Here is a 23,062-nt window from a genome sequence, read left to right as displayed (position 1 = left end):
GCATGTCCCCCCCCGAGCCACAGATACCCCAGTGCAACCCAAATCCCGACCCATACAGCAGCAGATGATGACTCCAAGCCCTACACCAAGAACCAGGCTGGCTGGTGACCATGGAACAATTTGTAGAGAAGAAAAATGTGCCCATGCTCTGTTACAAAACTAATTGCTTTTAATTCCCTGATGGACTCGGTTCTGTGTGTGTCAATTTGACTGAAAGTTCAAAAGGTATTTTTCTTATTAGTGTATAATTAACATGTTAAAATATTTATTACATGGATATGTAAATGCCAGCAAGGTAATCCCCTGCCAGAGAATTTAATGCAGGCACTTTTCTTTGTTTCAAATCATTTCACTCAGAGACATTGGCTCTGTTATTAATAAAAAGGCAGACAATGGGTGGCATGGTTAAAAGTTGGAAGGGAGTGAAAGAGTGAAAGAAAAGTCTATGGATTTGTCATTTGCAGGCAAAGCCCACTGACAAACACCACAGCTGAAATGCTGTCTTTTAACCTGAGATTACAGAACCTGGGCTCCCAGTTTTCACAGCTGGGATGGAACAAAACATAGGTTGAAAAAAAAAGCCAGAACAGCAGGATGCTACCAGCCATAAGACCGCAGAGCCACAAGCATGGGATATGGTAGGAGATGTGGTGGGACAAGGTGACAAACATGGTGGAACATGGTGGGAGAAGTGGTGGGACATGGTGGGAGTCATGGTAGGAGCCACGTGTTGGGATGCTGCTATGGCATGGTGGGATCGTGGCTGGAAGGTAGCAAGAGCCCGAGGCAGCCCCGCAGCTGCTTTCCCTCCAAAGAGCCACCTGGGGATGCTATGGCCTGTTTTTATGGCAATTATGAACATGGTAAAAATAAATGCATGCATCTTTAATGTCTCAATAAATAAAGGAAAGCAGAGGCTGCTGCTAACGTAATCACAACGGCAGGATGCAGGGAGCGGGGCTGCTGCAGCAGAGTCAAAAGTGAAATCCAATCGTACCCCGGCTGAGGTTATACTGCTGTACTGAGATAATAAAGCAAAGGCAGCCTTGGTTAAGTGTGACCTTTTCTGAAATACAGCACAATATCTAATTTACCAAACAGGAGCCTCCCAGAGAGAAACATGCAAGGATCTGCGAGCCGGGGGAGTTGGCCTAGCACTCAGCACAGCTCAGTTATTACTTTCACATAGTAATTACTGCTGTAGAGTCACGCAGGAGATTTACTGCACAAACTACTGGTCCCTGCAGTTCTTGCATCCTTGTTCCTGCAGCACAACTTTGATTGTTAAAGCGCTCTGTGTCTCTGCAGGAAGCATACACATGTATTTTTAAAACACGCAGCAGCAAAGATTTAAGCACTGCAGAACATTTCTGATCCTGCATCTGCCCATCAGTCCCAGTGCTGCCAACTTGGGGATCTCCAGCAGTGATGGAGGGTGGGAGGCAGCCATGGGAAAGCAGAGAGGAAAATGCATGCCCATGCGTTGCAGAGCTTTAATGCACTGGCGGCACATGGACCAAGCACTGGATTCCAGTGGAGCTTCCAGGGCCACCTGTGGGTAATGCTCAACTTGGTACCACCAAAACACCACCCAAACATCACCAAAACCCCACCAAAACCCACTGAAACACCTCCACGTGGTTCTACCAGGCTGCCAGCCCAGCTTCTACCTCGGCCCAACTCCAGCCCTCACGACAGATCTGACCAACAACCCTGGGAGCTTTGTCATTGATTTCTGACAACAACAAAAAAGACAAAACCCTGAACCAAGCAAAACCACTGCCTGATGAACAGGTCCTTACGAATTAGTTTGGTTGGCTAAAATAACACCTTTCCTATGCAGATTCTCTGCATCACCCACTCACTGCTCAAGATGCTCCGCACCGCCACAGTCATGAAGATGCAATGCCAGAGATGCGACGTTCCCCCCTCCACTTCCTAGGGGAGCTTTCATCATGCTCAGGAGCTGTCCCCAGGCTTTAACTCTAGCTGTCCCCAGGCTTTAAATCCAGCACATCACTAAAAGAAGCACTACTCATGCAAATCCCTTCCAGATCTCCGGCAGGACAAGGAGCAATATGGCAACAGGGACTGCAGCCAGGTGTGCTCCAGGTGGTTTTTGAGGTAGCTGGGTAGTTATGGGATTATCTGTCAAAGTGATCTCCATGCAGACTATGGGATAAAACCGGGAGAATAAAACGGGAATGAGATTTTTCATGGCGTTTGCATTATTCAATCAAAGCTTATTTCATTTAAATCTAGTTCATCCTGCAAAGTGCAATCATTTACAAACAGAGGCAAAACGACTGGGAAGGAGAACGTCTACAACATGTCAACATTTTAATTGGAAAAGGATACGCTCCCTCTCTTAATGAGGCCCCAAGAACAAAGTCAAAGCACAAAAAAGAGGGACAAGGTAAGGCTTGTTGTGCCGATGAAACAGCATGCTCTTCATAACTCACAGCATCAAGAGTCCAGCCCAGATTTTCTTCATTATTTTGGTAAAAGCAAACAAGCTGACACTCTCTTAATGATCAGATCAGTAAAAATCAAAGGAGAAAGGAAGGGTCCTCAGCCTGAGTCAAGGGCCACCCCCAGTGCTGCCCACTCTCACCTCCTGCTCAGCTCAGCGTGAAGGATGCTCAGCGCTCATCAGAATGGACCCCACACTGTGTGAATACGCCATATACTAAGGTATGAGGGGGCACTGAGCAGCATCTACATGGCGCCTGTGCTCTCTGGTGTCAGACCATGTTACTGCTTTGCCCTTAGTGGGCAGGCGTGCTTGGGGCCGTGGGGAGTGCCCGGCTCCAATTCGGAAAGTGCTTCTAACCGCTGCCTTAGCAACACAAATATAAATACGGCATCAGACACGCTCAGAATCAAGCAATCAGCTGGGACATTTTAAAATTCTTTTTTGTTTGTTTCCCCTTCAGCTGTTGTTGAAGGCATTTTTGTTAAAGAAGATGCAGAGCTTCAATGCAACTCTTCCAGACCCGGACATTGGGACCCAAAAGGGGCTGCAGGACGAAGCTTTACAACGGGGTAATCAGAGCTGCGTTACGCTGCTGTCCCTCCGCACCTCAATAATTCAGGGCCTGTTGTTCCTGGGTTTTAGCCGCGATGCGGAAAACATACAAATGAGCATCTCTAAAGGGGCGGCTGTGTGCCCTGCCCAGCACCCAGCTCCAGGCTGTCACATCGCTCCCTGTACACTAGGAATGCATGGATGCCCCAAATCCTTCCTGACCCGCAGGAAGGGGCACCCGTCCCCCCACACCCCTGACCCACTGCATCTCCGCTTCTCACTTCGGGGTGAAAACATTTCCATCTTTCTACAAATTATTGCCAACCTGCTGCAACCTCCTGCCAAAGCGTGTAGGAACCCTTCAGAAAATCGGCTTCACAAAAATGACACATTTAGCGCCACTTTTTCAGAGTTGTCCCTTGAGCCTTTTTTTTTTCCCTACGTGCCTTGTTAATAAAGCTTGCATGTCACCCTTTATTACCAGGAAACAAAGTGGACCTTTCTCCCAGGCTGCAACGTGCATCTCTTGTTTGGGGTTTGAGCAAATCCTCCCAAAATACACTACCAGGACGCACGTGGCCACCAGGAACACAGGTCTGCTGACCAATCATCATGCTGTGGGCACATTCAGGACCAGAGGAATGTCAAATTGCTCAAAAAAACACACACAGTCTTCCCATGGGAAAAACAGGGCAGGTCGTGCTGCTTCTCCTTTTGCTCTTCAGTCCTGCTCCAAGCAAGGCAATCAATATGTAATAAAACTGCTGCTCCCCACTTGAAAATCTCACCAATGCTTAATTCTTACAGCCTACAATATATTGTGGGTAATATAGAATATGTGTAAATTGCATGAGAACACTCAAGCTGCACTTCTGAAACGTGGATAATTTTAAAGGAGGGAATGGGTCAAATGAAGTCCCGCTCAGCCATGGCTGGAAGTCATTATCAGTAAGCAAGCTGCTTATTGTCCCATGGGAAATAAGTAAGTGGGCTGATTCTCTTTCCTGCAGGGAACAGGCACAACCCGAAGCACAGCCTCATAGCCACCACCAGTAGAAGTGCTGCAAACAACCAGCCCCAACCAACCATCTAACCCAAAACAAACCACATCAACAAACCAGCCCCAAGTAATCAACTTGTCCCAAACAACCAACCAGCCTCAAACAATCAGCCCCAAGTAACCACCCCTAAACAAGCAACCCCAAACAATCAGCCCCAAACAAACAACTGACACCAAACCACTGGCTCTAAACAGCCAACCAACCCCAAACAAGCAGCCTCAATCAAAAAACCAGCCTTAACCAACCAACCCCAACCAACCAGCCCCAACCAGCCAGCCTCAAACCACGAGTCCCAAACAAACAATTGACCCCAAACAACTGACCCCAAACAACCAGCCCCAAATGAAGAACCAGGCCCAAACAACCAATCCCAATCATTCCCAAAAAACTGGCTCCAAAAAAACAGCCCAAACAACCAGCCCCAAACAACTGACCCCAAATGTGAACACTTTTGGTTATTGTTAAGGGATATTTAAGAGGAGACACCTGGGGAAGCCTGAAAAAGTGATAAGGATCTGACCTCTGGCATCTCCCAGTGAAGGCATTTTCCTATATCTTGACTTACTGCTAAAGTAAGAGATTGCAAACTGTAAACTAGCAACACAGCGTCTCTGAAAAAGTAAGTGCATTTAGCATCTGATATTGATGTTTTATAATTAGATATAATACAGCAGATCATTTTCCTGCCCTTGATCAATGAAACCATGGTTGGTTTTTTGGGTTGGGCTTTTTTGCAGACACTCTGATTGCTGCCTAAACCAAATGGAGTGGTGCCTTGCTCAGTTCAGCAGGAACAAGCAGAGACAGGGATGTGCAAACACAGCAGCTATTTAGATTTACTATCCCTGAAATATAAACAGAATATTTATTTCTGACCTTTTAAGTACTAATTCCAAATTTAATGAGGCACAATGAACGTTCCTCAGAGCCAGACTCCATGGCTGCTTAACACCACCAACCCTCTAATTATTATTGCAGCTTAAATAAAGGGCATTTGGTTCTGATGGACGTTATTAAACGCTGAAGGGACTGAGTCCAGCCTCCATTTTCTCCAGATAAAATAAAAAGCATTGCAGAAAAATCACTGGGAGAGTTCAGCCTCTAGCATCACCCCGCTCATCAGAAATGAGCAAAAGTATCAAAACGGATTGCATTACGGCGCTGCCATACCCACTAATCCGCTCTGAACTCCTGTCCCCTCCCAAATAAGTACGGGCTTTCTCATTTTGGTCAGAAAATGGATCGAAGGCAGGAGGAAAGGAGCTGCAGTGATGTGATTTTGAAAAAGGGTATAGGATTAGAAACCCAGATTGAATCCTGAGAGCGGCGACACACAATGAAGCCATAATTACACTCCTGAAAGCCGCAAATAATATTACCCGTTTGAATTTGTCAACATATCAGAAATCTACAGCATCGTTATGGAGAGCAAAAAGGCAATAACAAAACCCCTTCCATTCACATGGCACATCCAGCATCAAAGCTCTCCAGCAGCCACCACGCAGCCAGGAGCTGCCATGGGCAGCCGCCACGCAGCAGCACCGCAGAACCCAAAGAAAAGCATTGAACCTACAGTGGGCATATCTGTAGGGGAGGGCAAACTAATAGCCTGCAGCAGGCTGCCAGCAGCCCCTGCCTGCAGAATGCCTTTTGGGGAGGAGATCCCCCAAAAGCAAGGATTGGGGTCAATGCCCCCCATGGGCACTCTGCTGCAAGCTGGTACCCTGCAGGGGCACGGTGACCCATACACCTCCCAGCAGGCCTTTCCCATCACCTGTGTCTGCAACTTGCAGCTGTGTCATGGATCTATGGATGCAGCTTCCAGCGAGGGCTGCACCCCTCTTTAAGTAGTGCAAGAAACAATCTGGATCTAATCAGCAGCCCTGGGGTAATGGGGCATGACTTACAGATTTGTTAAAAAACCTTTCAGAACTGTCCTTTGCCTGCCTCCTTCTATTAGGAATGAAAACAAATATAACAGAAGAACCTTTTTTCAAATGTTCCCATTGCCAGAGCTAAATAAAACTGCTTGTCATTCACCCTCTGGAGTGGCAGGTCAGAGCGGTACCTTTCACAGGGAACAGAAGAAATCACAGATTTGTCACCGCAGAAGGAAAACCAAAAAAAAAAATCTCTGCAGCCGAGTTAAAAATACGGAAAGCGTCAGCGCAGCGCAGCAGCACGGGGACACGGAGGCAAACCTGCTGCTCCAAGGGCTGTCTGTGACAGCATCGCCATCCCCGTGCCACTCTGGGCCCACGTCACCCATCTCCCATCCGTCCCAGCTGTGGGGGAACCCGCCCCATGTGAGGAACCAGCTGGTAAACACAGCCCGTGCGTTATTACAAAGATGCCAAAACCTTACTAGTTCGTGTTCCTTCCAGTTAATGTACCATAGCCGAGGATGAATTGCTATTACAAGGAACTAAAAATAAAAATGTTTCAGAGGCCGTAATTGGCTTGTCTTGTTGGGCTTTTTAAGGAGCCAAAGTACCAGTTCCAGGCTATTAGCCCTAAGGTTGTAGAAGAATAGTGTAAAATATTTCTTCATTAAAACTATACCTTCTCCATAGAGGTGTTTTTCTTAGGGATTTTTTTTCCCTTTCCTCCTTCATTTTTTTTTTTTTTTATTCTTTTCTTTTTAAAAGATGTGTGTTATCAAATAAGCTTTAGTTAAAAGAGGGCTTTGAAAGCCCAGGGGTGATAAAAATAGACAAGGCTCTTTGCAGCTGGAGAACCAGCCAGAGCCTTCAGCCATGGATTCAGGTCATTTTCCTACAAAGTTTACATAATGTTCCTGAGTCACATCTGTCAGCTTGGGCCATTTCTAATAACTGGCATCAAATCCTCCAGGAAAGGAGTGAGTGTGGGATGGGGACATTCACTGGCATGGGATGGGCACTGCTAGCATGGGATGGAGACTGCCACCAGCCTGGGATGAGGATTGGTGGCATGGGATGGGCATGCTGGCATGAGATGGGAACTGCTGGTATAGGATGGGGAGAACCACCAGCACGGAATGGCAACCGCTGGTATGGAATGAGGACTTCCACTGGGATAGGATGGGAACTGCTGGCATGGGATGGGAATTGGTGGCACGGTGACTGCAAGCCCCAAGGGTGGCCAGTGACCACCAGCTACCTGTGCCTGCTGTCTCCCAGCACCTGTATTTGCAGCTGGTGGCACTGCTAATTATAACCACAGCCTGAGAAACAACAGGAATGCAGAGTGCTGCCTCCCTTCCTGGCAGCTCCCTCCCACACCGCGGGATGTCACAGTCGCACGATCATCCCCAAATGTGTCATGCAGGGGATGCCCCTGGGATGGGAATGACTTCTTCCCCCTCCACCTTTTGAGGCTCTTCAGTCCTATTCTATTATTAACAGCATTGGCTGCTCCGATCACCCGGTATCAGCACTGACAAATCCAAAATCATTTATTCAGCAAACACTTGTTTTGAAAGAAACAGATGCTGTGCCTGAGCGAGGAGCGGGAGATCTGGCACCAGTCAGCCATCCCGATGAGGCACGAGCAAAACAGCAATAACTCACAGACATTTCAAATGGTTTCAAACCCAGCATTCAGCCCTGCCACTTAGAGCCTGCCCCGACGGCCGCTGGGTCACAGCACACCGCGCTGCCCTCTCCACCCACAAAAGCATTCATCTGCACAGAATTAAAGCAATAACAACAACAGCAGCAGTAACGAGGCTGACCAACGTGCCGTCAGCTCAGCAGAGGGATTACCAGGAACCCTCGAGCCCCCTGGTTTTGGCACTTTCCCTTCCAAAGTGCCAGATGTTTACAGCTTTGGTCTTGCGAATTGAAGGCTGCTGCTGGAAGAATACATCTGCTAGGTACAATTGCTATTTTTTGATAGTGTCTAGGCAATACCTTGTTAAAAAGGGCAAAACAACAGTTATTAATTACCCTAATTAACCCAATTCATAAGACACATTTGTGTAGCTGTCATGACAACTGCTTTGACTAACTTGCCAAGAATAGCTTAGCTGTCCATTCAAATAAATCCCTGATAATTACTAGTCTAGTTTACTGGGCTTCTGTGATAATAATAATTAGTGCTACCGTACAAAAGGTCGCACTGAACAGTTTATGAATGATGCATTTCACACGGGGCTTACACGGCTCACCCAGCACCCAGAAGCGCGGCCGCGGGTCCGCGTGGCGTGGGCAGCACCGGGGGGCAAAGCCACCACCATCACAGGGAGCTGACGCAGAGGACAGCTGTCGGCACGGCGGAAATCTACGAAATCACCCCATTTAGAATATATTCTGATTAAAAGCCACATATGGTCCTCATTGTCCACTCATTGTTACCTATCGCTACAGACATCTGCACGTCAACAGGGTCTTAATCTTTAAATATGCGCTGCTCCAGCAGGCTCCTCCCACCTGAACTCGGCACTGCTCCTACTGACGGAGCGACACTGTCACTCCAGGACGAGCATCACATCACCCTGCCCCACGCAGCAGGTCGTGGCTGCGGGCAGCAAGGCCGGGCAGGCGCTTCCGACATCACCGTGGTGTGAAAAGCAAAGAGGCAGAAGTGACACTTCGGTTCGCAGCAAAGCTGTTCCCCCAGCAGCTCCAAATTCAGCGTGGGTTTCATCGCGTTAACCCCGGAGTCGGCACACAGGAAGCCACGGTCTCCCATCTGCCTTTGGGGGAGGATGCGCTTCAGGTCCCTGAGGGGTTTGGATCCAGGCTGGCCACATTCATCACTCACAGCAAAACAAGGGCTGGGAAACAAGGGGCTTTGTCAGAGCATCATAGGGAAGGTGCAGAAACCTGATGCCGAACAGCAGCTTCCCCAAGCGGAGGCTGCAGCTTGGTTCAATATGTTAGTGCCTAATGAAGGCTTCCCCCATGTTCTGCAGGGTATCATCATTCTCCTCCTAATGAGCATGTGTTAATGGCATACTAATGCTGACAACAACCAAGTACGGAGAACAAGAGAGGAACAGGTTGGAAATTAGGAAAAACTCCTCCAAAAGAGTGGTCAGATTCTGGCACAGGCTGCTTCAGGTGTGCTGGGGTCACTGTCCCTGGAGGTGTTCCAGAACCATGGAGATGTGGCACTGAAGGACGTGGTTATGGGCATGGTGCAGGTGGGTAGATGGTTGGATCAGACGATTGGGTCAGATGATCTCAGAGGTCTTTTCTGACCTTCATGATTCCATGACTCTACAATAGGTTCCAAAACTCTTCCCGTTTCAAACACAGAGCTTCACCCTAAGGCAGCCAAAATGCCTTATTTCTCCCCAAACCAGGGACACCTGCACAGCAAGGGGCAGGACCAGAGAACTGCATGCAGACTGTAGGAAGAGCATCTCCCAGGGTACGCAGGTCTACGTGCTGTGTCTGTGCCAGCAGCCACATGGAACTGATTACCAAATGCCACCAGCAGTGGGTCCACGGCAGAGCACCCAGCTGTAAATCTGATCCCGGAAGCTGGGCAGGGAGTCGGCATGCTGGGTTCATGCAACTTCAATGGATGGAAAACAACACACACTCCGGGTGCTTCTCCAGTTTTGTCTTCTTCATTTGTGTTCCTTTGGAAGAGCAATGTCCGTGCTGCAGCACCAGCCTGGTTATTTTCCAGCAGACCGCCCAGCGCACCTGAGCGCATGCACAGCTCCTACATCATCCGGGCACGGGGCCCCCGGGCCCCATACATCACTGCAGAGCACAGACAGCTCCCAAAATACATCCATCTGCGCACATGGAGCGCCGCAGGAAGAGACAGAGAATTCTGCAGTCGTTACACTCCCGTGTGCCCACACCAGCGCTACGTTCAGACTGGCAGATCGATAATCGATGCCGCAATCAATAGCAGGGAATTTAGCTACATTATAAAAACAGTAAAATCAGCCAATAGTGAGAAATGACTATTGAGTCCTGTGTTTTCTGTACTCACTTAGTCTAATAATGGTGAATGATATTTTCCAAGTGCATTATTCAGCAATAAAAACACAGAATTATTTGATCTCCTTCTAACCTTTATGATTCTAAGCACTCCTTTTGACCCAGATTGAATGAGGCAACATCTGCAGAGCCTTTCACAAAATTGTACTCTGCGTGCACTATTGTAGGTCCGCCGCCAAAGATAAACGTTATTATTTTAAAACCATCATCGCACTAATAGATGAGCGCGCACGCTGCATTAGCACAGCCTGCAGATCTCTCGTGTTGGTGAGAAAATGCCAGAGGGTTTTTGCTTAATGGAATTTTACATACCTGACTTAGTATGGGTTAATGCAATCCACCAACACAGGAATTTTAAAACCTGCCCTGTGGCATACACCTGCCGTTACAAAAGATGGTGTAATCCGACAAGCTCACATCCCCGTGAGAGCGGCGTGGCATTCACCTCCAAGTCTCCAACGGGACGCAGAGACAAAGAGCTCATCCACACGGCCACAGAGCACTGCTGGGGTCACCCCAGTGTGCCCAGCATCGCCACCAGGGCACTGACCACTGCTCCAGCTGGCACAGTCATCGTCAGGAAGCCACACTGGGACACCACAGCGATGATCCCACAGCCTCTTCTCCATCAAACCTCCCACTGGTGCAATGCACATTGCCCAAACAGAAACATCCCAAAACACATCTGGGGCTACCAATGGGCTCGGTGTCACTTTGCTGAATGCTGGGATGCTTCTGGGGATAGTGAGAGAGACCCAAGGATGAGGTCTGTGCTCTGTGCCACACACACACTCGCTGCCTATGCCAAGCACACTCTAATTTAAATTATAATTACTCTTATAGGTACACAGATTACAACTATTTATGCTACAAATAAGACCATCCTGTATTTTAATTAACAGAAAATGATTGGAACTCAACTATTGCCTCTGCTGGGAACAATATCTGATCATTTATTTAAGCGAGGCTGTGCACAGCCCCATATACAACCTGGCCGGGCAGCAGGAGCGGGCACAGCTGCTGGCACTGTTATGTATTTATATTTACATATGTATCTATGTATAAAACTCAGAGGGCAACAGCAATAACCCCAGGAAAAGGCAGCTGGGAGAAAGGAAGGGCCAGAGGATGAAAAAAGCACTTTTGTAACTGGGATGCTCCACTGTATTCAAAACACTCCACCCAAAGCGATGCTGAAAATGTGACAGACCGGGGACCAGGACAGGTTGTGCAATTTTTTGTGTCACAATCAGGGGCAAAGGGAATCGTAAAGCCTACGACAGTTCAGAGCAGCATCACCTGCCCTGCAGTGAAGCAGGGGAGTTCTCAGCAACTTTCTATCCTTCAGCTCTCGAAGGGCAAAGCAGAGAGTGCTGGAGTGAATTCCCAAACAGCAGGACATTGGTCGGCCATAGTACAAATCAGAAAGATAACAACCCTACAGCACTAGGTCAGAAAGGGATGGCAACACTGCAAGGTGATCCTCTGGAGACAAAGCCCATCTCAGCTCCATCCTCAACCCATCAGACTCCCAGCTGAAAGCAGGAAAAGGGGTCAGAAGAGCACCTGGCTGAGGGCTTCTGATCCCAAACACCTGGGAAGGCTTCAGGAGAAAAACATGGCCCTGTGTAAGGTTACCCAAGGAGACATGCACTTGGCCCTAAATATTCCTTTGCATGCAGGTGCTTTATGCAAAACAAATTACAGAAGGAAGCCACAGGGTTTGTGTTGTTCAATACAACAAGAGCTAATTTGGAAATTACTATACAAAAGGCTATAAATAGTGTGCAAGACCATCCGTTGGATATAATTTTTAAAAAGCTTACAGTAAGTCTTTACTAATTTAAGGGAAAAGCCTTACCTACCATGTGTAAATACACTCATGGGAGGTTTATTTTATAGACTTGACAAGTAAGAATTATGCATCAAATCCAAAATTCCTAACAGCAAAGCAAGATGCTGTACTTTTGGTAAAAGCAAACCATAAAATTCCAACAGAGTATGAAAATAAATTATATACATCTCATTATATAGAATCATACAATAGCCCAAATTGGAAGGGACTCGTAAGGATCATCAAGTCCAAGCTCTGGCTCCACACAGGACCAACCAAAAATCAAACCATACGACTGTGCATATAATTATTAACATAACTGTATACAATATATGGCCCTATACGCTTCATGTACTTATATAAATACACATAAATTCATATACTTCTATAAATACATTGGACCGAGACAATCTTTAAGGTCCTTTCCAACTCAAGCCATTCTTGATAGTCTTGATAGTCTATTCTTGATAGTCTATAGCAAGCACAAGGTGCACTATATATTACATATAATGTATAGTCATTAGGATGCCACATATAACTATACAATCATTTCCATCACCAGCACTCTACAAGCATCAGAGAAGAGGTGGATGTCTTCCCCACACAGCTGCCAGCATCATATCACACCCTGACCCACATTTCCCCACGGATCCCAGCAGCAAATGGTGCCCCATGGAACTGGCGCAGGAGCTGTCCGGTGCTGAACCCTACACCGCCAAACCCAACGCCTGGCAAAGAGCAGGAGTGATGGGCGAGAGCCACTGCACACCATCAATGAGAGCTGGAGCACTTATCTCCGTCGCAAGGCATTCAAATGAACTTTTCAAATCAGACAGCTCGAAGCAACCACATTACAAGATGTACAATTGGTTCATCTGACCTCAGAACAGAACAGACCTCAGAAGGGAACAGACCATTGCTCACATCCATAATGCTGTCCCTCAGTGCCAGGGGAGCATCTAGTGACACAGTGCCGCACAGAAACAACCCCACCAAGACAGGCATTGTGCTCACAGTCCCACAACTTCTCCCACCCCGATACCTCCCTACTGCCACCTCCAGCTTTGGGCGCCCACAGGCACAAAGCACAAGTGCCACCAGCCACCCAGCACCAACCACAAGGTTCTGCAGAGCCATCCTGCGGCTTCTCGGTGGAACCCATGCAGCACCTGGCCACCTCCAGCAGCAGAGAGGGGCAGCTGAGCTGGCAGCCCGCGGAGCAGCCAGGCTGCCATTAGCTGCCAGACAGAGATGCTCACGCACGAGAAGACGGCAGTGCTAATTAGAGATGTGACCCGTGCCTGCACATCTCAGTGCAGCGCAGAGAGAAAAAAGTGCTGAGTTACAGTGACCTCCCAAGGAGAAAACAAGACTGGCAACGCTTTCTGCGAAGGCACTCTTCCGACTAGTTGAACATCATTGCTGATAATGCTTTAATTATTATCTCTACTTAAAATAAGCCTTATTTCAACAGTCTGGCATGTCTCAGTGCTGCAAACTTTCTCCGGCTTGGAAATTATCTCCTCTTTTTCCTGCTCTATACACAGTATTACTGAGAAGCAAGCCAAATCCCTTCCAATTATGTATCATGACGTTTCCCTAGTGTTACAGTAAAGCAAGGCCCTTCACTCCTAAATGGCACGGTTTATAACAAATTGTCTGTTATACCAGACAGAAACTGATTTCCTCAAACCGAGCATATTAAAGTGAGTACATTCATTCTGGTTGTAACACACAAAATGTGATTATAACAGACACATTTGGGGCTTTTTAAGGCTAGCGGAGAAGAGGAGGATAAGCTGGAGGGGAAGAAAGAATTGACAAGTAGAGAAATGACAGAGAAAGAGGAACAGCCACGCTCATTTCCTTCCTTACAAAACAAAAACCTTTGTATGTTGTAGAAATGTGCTTTCGTTAACACCGCGAGATAGCCAGAGCAGAAAGTGCCTGCGCTGCCTGAAATGAAAATTGCTCCATTGTGTTTAGAAAACCATTTCCTATGGCGAGTGGAGTGCTTTCCAGGTAGTAAAAAGCCTATCTGAAACCACCGGGGCCTTATCCCACAACTGTTGCTCGCTCCAATAATCCCTGCTGCTATGAGGAGCCCAAGTGAAATCAGTGTGAGTGAGGATTATGCTAGAGCGTAGCAAGGTAGGGACTATGGCAGGATGACCACAAATGCAGCTGTTCTCTATCTTACCCCTGGTACTGGGGTGCCCCCGGCCATTGACCTTAAGGGGTCAATGACTGCTCTGTGGTGACTTGCTCCATTGGGGTGGCATTGGGTCGGTGTGATCCAGGCCAGGGGAGATGTCCCACCCTTGGGGTGCATTTCCCAAAACCATGTCCCCCAGAACAACATGGTGTGCCTGACGGCTGCAGGAACACAGGTAGGTAGCCATTGCACATTTCAAGCCAAAATTTGGGCATGCAAGTGTTACCCAAGGGTGGCTGCTCTGCATGCAAACTGTGTTCCAGTGATCCTAAAACACTCTGCATTCAGACTAGTTTCCACATTGCCCCAGTGCATCGTGCATTTTTATCATGGAAGCTGCCTAATGGTTTCAACTACTTTAGGTTCCTCATCTCCTGGTACAAAGTCCAACAGTCTACATGCACCATCTGACCATGCGCCCGCTGGAACACTTGGTGCCACCACCACACCATGCACTCATGGAAGCTCAGGGAAGCAATCCCATTAGCACCAGCACAACCGCGGCTCCACGCATCCCAGTCCTGAGGCTGTTGGAGCCAATGAGCCTTGCACTGCAGCCCAGCAGCACGGCACCACTTAGTGCTCCCGCTCAGAGGCAACAGCTCACCACCAACACGAACATCATATGCTAAGTGACACTGCAGCAACATGTTTACCTCCGTGCTTTATCTCTCATCAAGCAGCGTGTTGCCTTCCATCGACACGGGAGGAGAAGTGACTCCGAGGTGGAGCATCAGTGCTATCTCCGTGACACTGACACCTATTAAAGGCTCCCGGGGGATGCGGCAGCAGCTTCGTCACTGCAGGCACCACCAGGCGGCCCCGCCACATGCTCCCAATGTGCTGAGGGGAGAGCTCATCACTCCAGGAACACCACGTTCGGGATGGGTTTGTTATTGCTCCATCAGCCTCACCTGGAGGTGTACTGACAGCAATCTGCACAGGGGTATAATTACAGCCCATAGCAACCACTGGCAAAATGACAGATAGCAGTTGGTACAGGCAGCAGTACTCTGTGTAAGGAGCAGGATTTGGGCGGTGGGTTCGCAGGAAGGGGCTGGAGGAGGGCACATGATTGGGGTGCACTTGAGCAGAGCGTGGAGAAGCTAGGAAGCCTCTGCAGAGAGCACCTGGCATGGGGTGACACACAACCTGACATGAGGGTGATGCACAACAACCTGACTTGGGGGTGATGCACAACAACTTGAGATGCTAAAGATGAACAGCATGACATGGGGGCAATGTACAGTCTGACACAGGGATGATGCATAGGCTGAGATAAGGAAGATGCACAGCGCAACGTGGTGATGCACAATAACCTGGCATGGGGGTGGTAACACAATGGTCACATCTCCATTCGGTGCTGTGTTCTGCAGACACCGTGTGTGGCAGACAGGAGGTGGCTACGGTCACTGCTGGCTCCTGACACTGCTCCAGCATCAGGCAGCCACCTCATACTCGGGGGCACCTGGGCTTTAGGAGTGGGCTGCACCCAGCAACACAAATGGGATAAGTGCCCTCGTAAGATCTGGAAACACACTGTGGGGGCTCTCTTCCAAAACATGAAAATAAAAAACATTCCTATCCCAAAACAAACATCCAAGCAGCATCCAGTTGGGATTTCTCTGACCCTGCCCTTCTGTACTGCAGCATCCCCAGTGAGAAAGCCCATGGACCCACGGGAGGCATCTCCACACTCATCCATGGCCGGGGGAACGCCTCTGGGCATGACGGTGCCTCATGAGGGCACCCAGCAGGAGGGAGCCAGGCTCTGAGCAGGGAAGGGAGCCTCCCACTGCCTGCTCACAGGGCTGCTGACACTCCAGGGCAGCATAGTGCTTCTCACCAGAAACAAATTCATTTCTGCAGGCCATGTATCAGCACTTAGCAATGTATCCTGTCTCGCAAGGTCTGGGGAGAAGGAAGGGCAAAGCTCTGTGACTTGCATCCACAAGCACTGGTTCTATGCTCAGGAGCTAAAATACCAGGGGTCGGGGTGTGCCTCATCACTACATAGAATCATTAAGGTTGGAAAAACCACTAAGATCATCTAGTTCAACGCCAACCCACCCCCACCATACCCATAAACACATCCCTCAGCGCCACATCTCTGTGGTTCTGGAACACTTCCAGGGAAAGGGACTTCACCACCTCCCTGGCAGCCTGTCCTACTGCATCACCGCTCCTTCTGATAAATCATACAAGATTGGGTCCACCAGTACCAAGCATTTCCAGCAGTCCTGCTGTTTCACAGCAGGCCAGGCTCTGTTCTCCACAGCACAAGTCTGAATCTGAAGCAGCTCCACAGTCTCCAGGAGCATCACTTTGCATTTACACCAGCACCGCAAGCGCAGAACAACACTAACCATAAATATTTTAGGTGCTTTTTCAGCTTTGTTATTCCGTTCAAAGCAGGAAACATGACAAACCTTTGATTGTTTTGCTTAATACTAAACAATAATTCAAAGAGAGACAAACAAGCAACATTAAATGATGCCTGTGATGTACGGGAAAGCCAATGAATTAGGAGAACCTGATGAGGACAGTGTGGAGCGCAGCAGCACCTTCACTTGGTGCCACCCGTTGGCAGCACACCATTGTGTGCTGCATCCCCAGTGGGATGTGGGATAAGCAATAGCCCCAAAAAGGCTTTAAGGACCTCGTAAAAACTCATGTCAATCCAACAAGCACCTCTTCCTTTAAGTCAACGCACTCAAATTCCATCTGCAAAGCACACAGAGCCATGCCATGCCACGCCAGCATCCCCCAACTGGGCACTGCTGCTGGTGGGAGAAACACTCACCTATGAACACCTGCCACGACCACGCAGAACCCACAAGAAGCGGTTCAACACTGCCTACCTCTCCCAATAGAGACGGAAGTGAGCGCCCGGCCAAGCGCCTGCTCTCTGCCCATCACCCATCGCAAAGCAACATTGAAGCACTGGCTCAGCCCGGCAGCACGGTGCCATCGGTGGTACCCAGGCAGGACTCACCTCGGGCAGTGGCATCCCGTTGATGATGAGGTCAGGCTGCTGGGGGCTCTGCCCCGTGAAGGTGTGGTGGTAGATGTGGTTGGAGCCGGCGTTGCGGCTGTTCTGGCTCTCCACGTTGAGGAAGGTGCTGTCGGAGCGGCGGCAGCCCAGAGGCAGAGTCTGCTGGTGGTAGTCGAAGTAGTTGAGGGATGAGGTGAGGGAGGAACAGCTCACAACGTTCATTTTATCCGTCTCCTCCACGTCGCGTGGAACCAGGCGGATATCGTTCTTGCTGATTTTCTTCTTCTTGCTTGATTTCTTCTGATGCCCGTAGGAGTACTCTGCAATTCTGGGGGAGGGAAGAAAAAGGAAGAGCTGAGAGCATCCCGAACTCTGCCCCTAAAAGGAGCACTTGGAGAGCTGACGGGCTCAGCCCCATCTCCGTGCAGGATTCAGTCACGCGCATTACGTCACGTTCGGGCTCTTGTGGCACAGAACAGTCTGGAACTGATTTTCCTGCGTATAACGTATTCGGGTCAGACATGAAAAGCAACGGGGAAATGCCCCTGCTTTTCTTCTAGTGATTCTTACTGCTGATACTTAGTGACTGGGAGTAAAGTCCAGCCTGCAGAAGAGAAAAATGGAGATGTTAAAATCCATGAGCTGAAGAGGGTATCTGCATTCATTTCCATGTGTAATAAGGATTTTAAAAGTGATTTAATTTGGTCCCGGTAATGAAAATTCAAAATGAATAGTGGATTTTTTCCCAGTTCATTTTCCATAGCAGTAAATAAAGCAGACCCAGAAGCAGCCCTGGTTGGCAAGCTCTATTTCTCGCACTCCAAAGGCCGTTTGTTTATTAGCACTCTATCCAAAGCGCTCGTATTTTGGCTATCTCCTGGCACTACCTGATCACTGCAATCTCTCCTCCAGCCGTGCCGTATCCCTCACTCGTCCCCTGACACACACACACATCCTCCTGCTGGGAAAGGCTTTCGTCTTCTGGAAATCAGAGAACTACAACTGTGTTTCGCAAAAAGAAATGATCCTTCCTGGCCTTTTTTTTTTTTTTTTTAACTGCAAGCTTGCTTTTCTCTGCCTTTCTTCCCCTATTTTGCTTCCCACCTGCCAAAAGAATCAGCTGATGAAGTGTCTTGTTGCCTTCTTCATAACACCGTGGGGAGGGAAAGAAGTTACCGTAAAGCAGCACTAAGAACATAAGGAACACCACTGCACCTTGTGCTAACTATGCAGGCTGAGCTGGGAGGGCTGGGGCTGCTCCCTCCAACACAGCCCCACAGGAGCACGCACAGCTCTGGGCAGCTCAGCACTTCCCAGGGCACACCGCAGCTTGTACCGCTGCACACCTGAAAGCCAGGAGTTGCCTCTTCTGCTTAATATGCATTACAAAAAAAAAAACAACAAACAACAACCACCAAACACAACAGCTGCAGCCAAAATAATAGGATGAACGAATAATATAGTTTATCTGGAAAGGCAAATATTGGGAAGATACTCTTGTTCCAGAAAGCTAATTGCCTGAGCATGAAAATGCCACCGAGCCGAAGAGCTCTCTCGTATAACCTTATGTGTCCCATGAATTCACATGTTTTATGAAGCCTCTCTGCCAGATGTTGCGAGGAACCTCAGAAATGAAGCACTGGAAGCCCAAGTGCAGGCACAGCACGGCGTTCCCGGTGACCACAGGCAGGGCCGGGGCGATCCAGTGCCCCTCTCCCTCTGCAGCTGACTCCTGCTGATCAGATGCACACGGATAGCAGCCCGCGCCTTCCCCTGAGCAGAGCAATAAATCAGAGCAAGGCAGGGATTTCTGTTGTGCCAACAATCTATACGCCGCCGAGTCGCCTAACAACGCTTGATGAAGCTTTAATTGTTTTGTTTACCTCAATGTTTAAGTTTGGCAATGCGAGATCCCGATTTATTTCCCGCAGGCATTCATTTTGTTGTCCTTTCTCTATTGACCAATTATTTAATTAAACTGCACTTCATTAATCCCTAAGCCATCACTGCAAACCCAGCGCCCATACACACTCGTGAAGCTGCAAGGGGCACCACGACGTGATTTTTATACGTTCGGATCCCATTCGTGTTTAATGGGCCGAGCTGGCAAGAAATCTGCTATATTAGCTCCCCATAACACAGCACAGAGCCAGTTTTATTTGCAGATGATTTTTTCGCCCATCGTGCAAAAAGCCTTATAAATACAATTCATGTTGTGAAAGCGGGGTGTAAAAATCAAACTCTCGAGCATTATTTCTGCATAAATAAAACTTTAAGGACCGCACATCCCCCTTCCCCCCCCCCACCGAATGGCCACAGGCGATGCCAGGTTTCAAAGGTAGAGCAAAATTAATTTCCATTCCTCCCATCTGAAATGACTCACTGCTGAAGGAATGGAGAAGTCATGGCTATTTCACTAGTAACAGGATTAAACCATTTATGAGGCATTGCAGCTGCTCTTTTATGGCATCTGATTGATATTCATGTGTGGTTAGCGTTTGTCTACTAACTTGTGTAACACTGAGAATAGTAAAAGAGAGACAATAATCGCGGGGCTGTTACATATTCAGGGGCTCGGTTCCACATCTTCCCCTTTCAGCAGGCGCTGACCTGCCCTCCTGCATTTCGGACCGTGCGCCCACATTCAGCCCGGGCAAAAGAATGCAGCGCTGCAAAAATAATTGCGAGAGCCCAGCTCACAGCCACTGTGTCCCCATCGCTTCCATCCGCCTGTGGGGATGGGAAGCTTTGGGGAGCATTGTCGTCCGTGGCTGAGCCGCATCCACACCACGGGCACACAATGGTTCTTGGAGAGAAGGAAGGGCCCACGGTCCCCGCTACTGTGGGCACCACCAGGATGCCACTCTGTGGTCCCACGGCACGTAGGTAGGGTGGTGGATCTGTCCCCAAGGCACTTCTGTACAGAGCAGAACCCAACGCCTGCTGCAACAGATTGGCAAATGAAGAATGATAGCAGCCCGCACCTCGGCGTGGGGCTCGCTTCTTCCCCCTGAGAAGTGCTCTAAAGCTCCTAAGGACATCTCACAGACCTGCAGCTCGCTGCTGCTGCTAAAGCAAAAACCCCAGGCATACGACAGCAAAAGGAAAAATAACTGTGCTCACAGAAATCAAAGCAGCCCCTGGCCGGTACACAGAAATAAAGATGTTCTTTACCTGCAGTTATAGGTCCTGATTTCCTTGTTATCCCTTTTGCACTTTACGGCCACGAAGATCATAGTGACAAAAAGAATGGCTGCAATAGACCCCAGGGCAATAATGAAAATCAGGGAGAGGTTTACAGATCCTATGGACTCCTGGGCATCCAGGGCTGGGGACAGGTATATCAAAATCAAGGCAGAGGCCGACAGGGATGTTTTTCCATGGTCGTGAGCCACCACGATCAGCTCGTAGGCTGTCTTGGCATTCTCCCCAAAGGCTCTGGTGGTCCTTATCTCTCCATTGACCTGGTCTATCTCAAAAAATCCTCTGTCTCCTTCCACCATTTCGTAGGAAAGCCTGCCATTTTCACCCTCGTCATAGTCATCTGCTTTGACCACTGTCACCAGGTAGCCAACCCCTGCGTTCCGGGGGATGTACACCTCCGCGGTCCCATTGACCAACGGTGGGGCCGTGATCACCGGGGTGTTGTCGTTGACGTCCAGGACAATCACCCTGACAGTGGCATTGCTCTGAAGAGACGGATTGCCCCCATCTTTCGCCAAGACTTTGAACTCAAAGGCCTTGGTCTGTTCATGATTGAAGGACCTCAAAGCATAGATATCTCCAGAGTTGGGGTTGATGGAGACATAGGTGAAGACAGGCATGTCCCTGACTTGGGAGGGCACGATCTGGTAGGAGACGCTGCCATTGAGGCCCAGGTCAGGGTCCCTTGCTGAAACTGAGAGGAGGTAGGCCCCCGGGGTGTTGTTCTCCTGCACGATGACCTGGTAGTAGGGCTTGGAAAAGTGAGGGTGGTTGTCATTCTCGTCGGTGATCTTGACAGTGAAAGACTTGGTAGCCTGCAAGGAGGGGACACCATTGTCCTTGGCCTGGATGGTGAGGTTGTACTGGTCCCTTTGCTCACGGTCCAGCCGCCCATCCACCAGGATGGTGGAGAAGCTCTCATACTCCTGCAGCCGGAAGGGTACGTTGCCCAGCAGCTTGCACTGCACACGTCCATTGGCCCCTGAGTCACGGTCCGAGACCCGCACCAAGGCGATGACGTACCCCGGAGGGGCGTTCTCGCTCACCTCCACCAGCTCACTGTTGACGGAGAGAAGGTTGATGAGGGGAGGGTTGTCGTTGGCGTCCTGCACGCTGATGGTCACTTTGCAGTGGGCAGGGATGGAGTTAGGTCCCAAGTCCTTGGCCTGCACATCCAGCTCATATACATGTCCCTCCTCATAGTCGATGGCACCACTGACTGTGATGAGGCCGCTCTGAGGGTCAATCTGGAAGAGCTCTCGAGCCCGGTCAGAGACATAGCTGTGGAAAGAGTAGAGCACCTGCCCATTGGTGCCCTCATCCGGGTCAGAGGCGTTGAGGCGGATGACTGGTGTGCCTGGTGGGGCATTTTCAGGCACGCTGACAGTATAGGCTGGCTCCTCGAAGAGAGGGTTGTTGTCATTGGAGTCGATGACGCGGATGCTCAGCTCTACAGTGCCAAAGTTGGGCGGGTCACCGCCATCCAGCGCCGTGATCACGTAACTGTAGTGGGACTGGGTCTCGCGGTCCAGGCTCTTCTCCACCACCAGCTCAGCAAAGCGAGAGCCATCTCCCCTTGTCTTGGTCTCCAGCCCAAAGAGGTCGTTGGGGGTGATCTGATAGCTCTGTACTCCAAAGCTGCCCGAGTCTGGGTCATAGGCACTCTCCAGTGGGACGCGGGTGCCGGGGCTGGCGGTCTCTGAGATCTCCAGCTCGATCTGGTCAGTGGGGAAGCTGGGCGCGTTGTCGTTGAGGTCCTTGATCTCCAGCTTGATCACGCAGATCTCCATGGAGCTGGACATCACCTCCAGAGAGATGACGCACTTGGGGCTCTGCCGGCACAGTAAGTCCCGGTCGATCTTCTGCTTGGTGACCAGCAGCCCAGACCCGGGGTTGATGTCCACCAGGTGGGGGGCCGAGTTGGAGACCACTCGGAAGGCGGTGGGTTGCCGGGGGTCTATCACGAAGCCGGCGTCCCGCGCGTCCTTGGCGACGTTGGCGATAACGGTGCCGGCCCGCTGCTCCTCCTCCACCGAGTACTTGAGGTTGACGAGGGCGCCGGCGCCGGCCCAAAGCAAGGCGGCCCCCAACAGCGCCGGGAGAGCCCCCATCGCCGCACCCGCCCCCGACGGCCGCCGCGTCGCGCCCCGACGGCCGCTCGCCTCAGGGGCCGCCCGCTCGCATGCGGGCAGCGCCCGGCGGAGCGCCCCGGCGGCGGCGGGCGGGAGCGGGCACCGGAGCCGCGGTCCCCTCGCGTCCACGCCAACGCCGCCCGCTCAGCAGCTCGGAGCCGGCGGTGCAGAGGATGGGTCGGGCATGGCGAGTGGGAGCGGGAAGTGGAGCCGGTGCTGAGCCGCGCCGCGCCGAGCCGAGCCGAGCCGAGCTGAGCCTGAACCCGCTCCCGCCGGCGCTCGCTGCGGCGGCCGCACGCCACTGCCCGCAGTCCGGAGCGCCGGCGGGCGGCGCGGGGGCGGGCGGCGCGGGGGCGGGAAACGGAGCGGCGCGTCCAATGGGCGCGAGGGGGTGGGGCGGGCGCGGCGCTATTCCACCAATGGGAGCGCGCCGAGCCGTGCTGCCGACCGGGGGGCGGGGCCGAGGCGGGGCCTGCGGAGCGGCGCGGTCGGGAGCGGAGCGGAGCGGGGTGCGCCGTGTCGGGAGCCGCCGAGTGCCGGAGTCCGCCCGGTGCCCCTCAACTGTGAGCGCTTTAGGGCGCGACGGCACCGTGGGAAGCGGCGCTGCTGGGGTTTTCCCTGCGGCTCCCGCGCGGGCAGCACGCCCAA

At 50.5% G+C, this 23,062-nt stretch overlaps 1 protein-coding gene across 2 annotated transcripts in view; it reads right to left on the bottom strand.

Moving 5' to 3' along the window:
• The window catches only part of PCDH19 (protocadherin 19), a 52,219-nt gene extending 29,457 nt beyond the window's left edge, over window positions 1–22,762 (bottom strand). For both annotated transcript variants that reach the window (XM_085230664.1, XM_085230665.1), the window contains exons 1-2: window positions 20,253–22,762; window positions 17,079–17,406 (exon numbers count right to left, since the gene is read on the bottom strand). In XM_085230664.1, coding sequence (XP_085086790.1) covers window positions 17,079–17,406; window positions 20,253–22,393 — 2,469 coding nt within the window. In that variant the 5' untranslated portion in view covers window positions 22,394–22,762. The remainder of the gene's footprint in view (window positions 1–17,078; window positions 17,407–20,252) is intronic.
• Window positions 22,763–23,062: the final 300 nt, after the last annotated feature.

The sequence above is a fragment of the Meleagris gallopavo genome, chromosome 9, assembly GCF_905368555.1.
Source record: "Meleagris gallopavo chromosome 9, MGAL_WU_HG_1.1, whole genome shotgun sequence".
NCBI lineage: Eukaryota > Metazoa > Chordata > Aves > Galliformes > Phasianidae > Meleagris > Meleagris gallopavo.
Note: the sequence above shows the minus strand (reverse complement) of the source record. Positions and strands in the feature narration are given on the sequence as shown.